The 6,600-nt window shown below is 48.9% G+C and overlaps 2 protein-coding genes across 2 annotated transcripts in view; both read right to left on the bottom strand.

Moving 5' to 3' along the window:
- The window catches only part of LOC112119240 (mucin-5AC-like), a 19,183-nt gene extending 18,959 nt beyond the window's left edge, over positions 1-224 (bottom strand). Inside the window, exon 1 of the mRNA XM_026650754.1 lies at positions 182-224. Within this exon, the coding sequence (XP_026506539.1) occupies positions 182-224 (43 nt within the window). The remainder of the gene's footprint in view (positions 1-181) is intronic.
- A 5,184-nt stretch (positions 225-5,408) lies between these two features.
- Positions 5,409-6,600, bottom strand: part of NDUFAB1 (NADH:ubiquinone oxidoreductase subunit AB1) — a 4,800-nt gene continuing 3,608 nt past the window's right edge. Inside the window, exons 4-5 of the mRNA XM_026650825.2 lie at positions 6,136-6,247; positions 5,409-5,567 (exon numbers count right to left, since the gene is read on the bottom strand). Coding sequence (XP_026506610.1) covers positions 6,156-6,247 — 92 coding nt within the window. The 3' untranslated portion in view covers positions 5,409-5,567; positions 6,136-6,155. The remainder of the gene's footprint in view (positions 5,568-6,135; positions 6,248-6,600) is intronic.

The raw sequence follows: 6,600 nt of genomic DNA, 5'->3' as shown, positions 1-6,600 counted from the left end.
CCATGGGTGCCAGCCGCCCCCTCGCTGCGGGAGCATCCCCCGGACCAAGCCGCCCTGCAGAGGCGGGGGCCGGGCCGGGCCCCGAGCTGAGCCCCCCGCAGCCCTGCGAGCCCCACGCCCCGGGCCGAGCAGCCTGGCCGGGGGGGCGAGCGACTGTCCCCGGGGCCGGCCCGGCTCTTACCCGCCGCGCCCAGCAGGGCCAGGAGCGGGAGGAAGCTGCCCATGCTGCCCGCGGGCGGAGCGCTCGGCGCCGGCTGCCGGGAGCGCGGAGGCGGCCGCTGCCTGGAGCCGGCGGCAGGAAACCCCCCGCCCTGGCCCCGGCCCCCCGCCGCGGCGGCACCGGGCACGGAACCGCGGACAGGGCGCAGCGCAGCCCGCCCCGATGCACCCCCAGATCCGCACTGCCCCGCACCCCAAACCCCGCCCCCAGATCCGCACTGCCCCGCCCCCCCAAACCCCGCCCCGATGCACCCCAAACCCCGCCCCCGGGCCCCACAAACCCCGCACTGCCCCGCCCCTCCCCAACCCCCCCCCACAGCCCCTCCGAACTCCCTTCCATAAACAACCCCACCAATGCACCCCTAAGCCCCCCATCCACAATCCCCTCAAATGCACCCCCCACTGCCCCAGAATGAATCTCACCACACACGTTCTACAGAACACGTACAGGGCCATCCACAACCAGGCAAAGCCACACAACACACTAGGCAAAGAGCCCACTACACATTAGACAGACACTCCACAACCCAAACAAATACAATGCAAGGGAACCACACCCCTAGCCCATAAAAACCAGCCTTTTGCACTGTGCAAAAACACACAAGCCGCATACACGTTGTGCAAACGTCCCCCCCACAGAAATCACACGGTGTGGGTCAAGGTCTCTGCCACCCTGTAGAAACGCCTAGATACAAAACCCCGTTAGATGTCCCCAATACCTGCAAAGAGCAGGTTAAGATGCACAGAAATGGCAAATGCAGCCATTTGAAAATCATTAATCAGGCTCCCAAAATCATGATTTTAAATGTAAGTGTGGAGATTTTTATTTGCCTTCTAGTGTGCGGCATTAGGGTGTGTTCAGGTCACATTTTTCAAGATGTTATTTACAATCCAAAGGACTAGAAACTTACCTGTTAAAAAAGGAGCTAGGCACTTGATTCTGGGAGCTAGGGCTTCAGGAGCAGCACACACTGTCCACAGCAGAAAACCCTCTTCAATGCAACACAAGACACACACCAGCAATCTAGTATCTTGGTGGGGAGCTTAGCATTTACCTCACATTCTGCTACAGCAAAGGCCTCTCCCTAAAGAACTAATGCCAACAGGAACAGACATTAGGTTTTGCAAAGGGAAGCTTCAGCTAACATGGAACAACTCAGGGGCTTGACAGTGGGCTGTGAACTCTTCCACCTACAGGTGTTGCCAATCCAAAAGTGGACCAGGTTCCAGGAGACTGAAAATTGCTATTGTCTGATGGCTGTTCGGTGGGGATCTCAGTGCAGCACCAAGTGTGCACATCACAGTTAGCACCCAGAGCCTGCTGGCAGTCTCAGCTGTGAAGGTGGTAGACATTTCATGCCACTGGTAGGGTAGGCTTTGGCTCTGTTCAGAATTGCACTAGTTCAACCCTAAATCTGTTTAAAATCCAATTGTATTAAACTGGTGCAAAACCCTGTGTGGGCACTGAGTTGAGTTAAATTGCTATAAACCAACGTTTAAATCAAATTTAAAGTGTCCACACAAGATTTTGTTTCAGTTTAATTCAATCAGTTTAAAAATCACCTCTTTAGTTAAGGTGGTGAAACCAAATACAGACAAGGTTGTCGGCTCTCCCCTGGAATGTAGGCATCGCTGTACCAAGTCGCCCCTGGGTCCAGCTCCCTGTGCCCAACACTGGCTAGCACTAGATCAGGGGTTCTCAAACTGGGGGTCGGGACCCCTCAGGGGGTCGCAAGGTTATTACCTGGGGGGTCATGAGCTGTCAGCCTGCACCCCAAACCCCGCTTTGCCGCCAGCATTTATAATGGTGTTAAATATATAAAGAAGTGTTTTTAATTTATTAGGGGGGTCGTACTCAGAGGCTTGCTATATGAAAGGGGTCACCAGTACATAGATGCTTCCAAGGAAGGTGCAAGAAACCCCCTAGCGGACAGCTATAGAATAACCTGCCCAGGGGGAAGTTTATTTCCAAACTTCGGATTAGTTTATCCCACAAAGTGTGAGGAGTTAAAGTCCTGAAGTGTATCGTGTCTAACGGAACGGTGGTTGAGATTAGCTATCCATGAACACACCCACTCATTCTTTAAAATCCCATTGCATTATTCACCTCCTAGAACTTGTGGAAATGGATTCCACAGGTTAATTTTGTAGTGTGTCAAAAGTATTTATTTCTATTCATTTGAAATTGGTTGCCCTTCAATCTGAAATCCCCTCACTCTTGTATTATGAGAGAACATACACAGACCAGTACATACCAAATACATAATGTCCACTCTCAACCATTACCAGAGCCATCCAGACCCTCAAATGTGTCTGTAATACAGATTCACACAACATGCTGGTGTTGAAAATACATTTTCTGGTCATATTAGAACTAAAGTGAAGGCTGCCATCAGCTCGATAGCAGCCTGAGGCCAAGGGCAGAGAGGTGAGGGGGCTGTTGGGAGTATATTGAGGCGGAGCGCAGGGGGGTGTTGGACTAGGCTAGTGGAGCAGGGAGCAGCAGGCCTGGGGGGATGGTCTGCCCACGTATCAGATAGCTTCCTCCTTGCAGACCCTGACAGAGCCGAACCTAAAACACTCCTAGAACCGGATTATCCCTTCACTGAAGTCAATGGCAGTTACACAATGAGTTGAGCAAACCCCTGTACTTCCCGCGGATGTAATCTCAGATGCTAAGCAGAGGCAGTAGCTGGGCAGGAAACTTCCAAGGAAAACACCAACATCTAAAGAAAGCAAGAGTGGTGAGGCAGTGGCACCATTTTGGAGACACCGCAAACAGTGATTGTACCAATGCACGGTGGGACCCTTGAAGTAATTATGCCATAGACCCAGCACTGGTCCTGATAACAGGGGCTTTTAAGCAGGCACTGACTTACGAGGACCATTTTAGGTGCAGCACGCAGGACGGGCTCTAGGCACCAGCAAACCCAGCACGTGCTTGGGGTGGCACAATTCCAGGAGGCACTTCGGCAGTTGCGCTCTCAGTGGTTTATTTATTTATTTGTTGCTTGGGGCAGCAAAAAACCTAGCACCAGCCCTGACAGCACGTGCAGCTTCCCTGCTACTAGGGAACAGTCATTATAGATTGTGCTGATCCAGCCGTGCATGAGCTAAAGATTTAATCCCACGTGCCACAAGGCAGACTGCTACAAACAAAACTTGTCAGAGGGAGGACGGCTGCTGCCAATCTTTTTAGTTTCATGCCTTGGGGGAGGAATGCTGGCATACATGCCTTAGGTAACATCCTAGGGCTCACGCTATTCCACTTCTCTAAATTCCCCTTGAAGTTGCAGGAAGCCTGCTTCCTTCACCTCCTGTCCTAAACCCCATGCATAGGATGGTTTGTTAAACAGCTGCTGCCCTCTAAGTGGCTGCATTTCAGTAAAGCCAGGTCTTTGCATGCACAGTCTAGTTAGGGAAGCGCTTTGGAATGAAAGGCCCTCAGTAACTAAAATCACGTAGTCTCTCTAACAACCCTTTCAGAGGGCAGATGCCATTTGAGCCATAACCAACTCCCAGCTGGCTGAGTTCAGTCCGACACAGAATTGTAAAGCTGAAATACAGTTTGAGATAGCAAGCTGTGAAAACAAACACCTACACAGTTAAGGAACCCTTGTGGGGCAGGCGTAGGCTCCAGTTTATTTTCCAGCCGCCTTCCATCCTGAATGTCAGAGGAAAATAAATAATCAGATGACACTTTCTTGGCTCTCAGCCTTGCGGTGCCCCTGTGACAGATGAAAGTGGTTCTTGGCTCAGAGGAAAAAGCTGTGTAGGGTCCAGCAATAACTTTCAGCTCTGGCTTGGGAGAGATTTAAAACAAGCCCCTCATGCTGAGATTAGTTATGTTTACAATCGCACTGATCCGCTTCTGCATTTCAGCTGCAAGAAAATCATTCCCTTTATTTTCTATCAGGTAAGTACAATCATTGTGAAACTAACATTTACTTTTAACACAGGGGTTCTCAAACTGGGAGTCAGGAGCCCTCAGGGGGTCACGAGATTACATGGGGGGGGGGGTCACAAGCGGTCAGTCTCCACGCCAAACCCCGCTTTGCCTCCAGCATTTATAATGGTGTTAAATATATAAAAATGAGTTTTTAATTTATAAGGGGGGTTGCACCCATAGGCTTGCTATGGGAAAGGGGTCAACAGTACAAAAGCTGGAGAACCACTGTTTTAACACAAGTTTATTTAATAAACACATTAAACAGTAGGAAAGAATCAAGTTTCTTGGAAAGAAAGCAGACACTGAGCTTACCGAGCCGTGAAAAGGGAAAGTGATCACTCAGGCAGTAGAGAGTACAATTTCTTTTAATAAGCCAATTTTAATACAAATTGTACAGACAAAGGTATAAGACCCATCTCTGGGCATTCTGAAACTGCAAGGAATAGTGGGCTCATTACACGGTTACCTACAGTGGTCTTAGTGCCAACCGCAGCCCCCATTCATTGAGCCATTGTATTCTTTATAGTCTATGTGGCCAGACTTAGGAGATGCTTTTGTCACATACAGGCAGCAGGCTTGGATTTGGACAAGACCCTGTACAAAGTTGTTACAAGCACACGTTAAAGCCCTCTAGTACGGGTTAGAAATAATAAAGTGTTTATACATATAGTTCTACAAAACAAGGGGATATGATTTGAATTTCACTGCCAGGCACAGGTTGTTGACCGTAAACTACTGCATCCTAACTGCTTAGTAAAGCATCTTATTTAACACTGCACGGGGGCACTGGGAAGATGGGCGCTTTCTGTGCAAGACCAACTACTTTAAACTACTTTAAACACCTTGTTTAGTACCATGGCTGTTTTAATATCAGCTAAGATCACTCAGTCACAGAGGCTCAGGACAGGGATCCACAGGCAATCCCAAGCAGCAGAATAAACCCAGAGCCATGGGACTAGCAGTCAAATGCATGGTGTCACTACACTTGTACAGTTTTCTGAAGATATGCACTAAGAGCTTTTCCAAGACTTTGGAGGAGCTACCTTGAACCGAGATGCTGAAGACCTAGAATAGTTGTAGCATGGCCTACCACTCACCATTTAGGAGCCAGAACATTTTCCCAAAGGGGCAGATTTAGCACTTTAAAAATGGCCAAAGCCAGTGCTGGGGACTTTTATACATTAAAAGAATTATTCTGGACCATTGACAAAGGGATCGTAGAACAAAATCACCAAGACAATAATGGTCTTCTATATTTATTGTTTTAAAGGCCAATACATATTTAGACGACGTTAAATACAATGTCCAACAGAACTACTGCAGCAATGGTACAGTAATGTGCGCTTACAGTCACACAACCGCTGAAATCATCCCAGTCTGCACGGTAGAAGAGAATTTCCTGTTAAAAAAGCCACACGGATTTGGTGTTTCAGAGCTCAAAAGTTACCTTGTATAATAAATGTGCAAGAAAAGGGACCTGACAAGGACACATGACCAGCATGGAACAGCACTGCCAAAGGAATCTGGGGAGTCAGTGACAGGGCCTTAGCTCTGGTGAGATTGCCATTCTCCATTCACGGCACAGTTAAAGCAGCAGGAGCAGCTGTGCATGCTTCCTCCACACTGCCCTGCCGTGCTCCTCAGTCCGGCCATGGGGGGGAGAGGGGTGCTTAGGCAGCATTCAGTCCTTGGCACTCTGGTGGGACTGCAGTTTGTGCTGGTATTTTCCCCTGATGTATACAGCTGGGAACTGGGCTGAGGCAACAAGCTCATTTCACCATGACAGCAGACTTGCCGTCTGCCACCAAAATCTGGGCTAGATCCCGTCTCAATGCCTTGCCTATGTCTAGCACTGACTACAGTTATACAGTATAGGAAGAAGGTATTTCTCATCTCCGCTGACTCCACGGTGATTTTACACTGCCTGGCCATTATGGCTACTTACATAAAAGTAAGTTTCTACTTACTCCGCTTCAAAGAAATGTCTTTATTCATATACATCCTTCTTATCTGCAATGTAATCTACAATCTCTTGTGGACACATTAGCTTTTCTGCTTCCGTGTCAGGAATTTCAAACCCTGGAAGAGAGAGTACATGCTTAGCTTGTAATAGTGGAAACAGCAGCAAAGAGAGAGAAATCAGAATACAAACTCAGATGCCTGTGCCTTGGCTCTGTGGGGAACACACGGGCAGGGGTCGCTGTTCAGCAGCGCAGGCAGATTTGGCACCTCATATTACTAAAGCTGCGTTTCAAAGCCTGCTGTGCCTTACCCAGCAGCAGAACATTATGCAAGAGGCATTAGGCAGAACTAGCAGCTCCTGCAGATTGTGAAGCCTCACTAACAGAGTCAGTACCCTTCCAAGAAGCAACAGAGTGTCCTGTAGCTCCTTTAAGACTAACAGATGTATTGGAGCATAAGCTTTCGTGGGT

This window comes from Terrapene carolina, unplaced genomic scaffold (genome assembly GCF_002925995.2).
Source record: "Terrapene carolina triunguis isolate 2854851 unplaced genomic scaffold, T_m_triunguis-2.0 Scaffold93, whole genome shotgun sequence".
Classification (NCBI taxonomy): domain Eukaryota; kingdom Metazoa; phylum Chordata; order Testudines; family Emydidae; genus Terrapene; species Terrapene triunguis.
The sequence above is the reverse complement of the archived record's forward strand: the minus strand, read 5'-3'. Positions and strand labels throughout refer to the sequence as shown.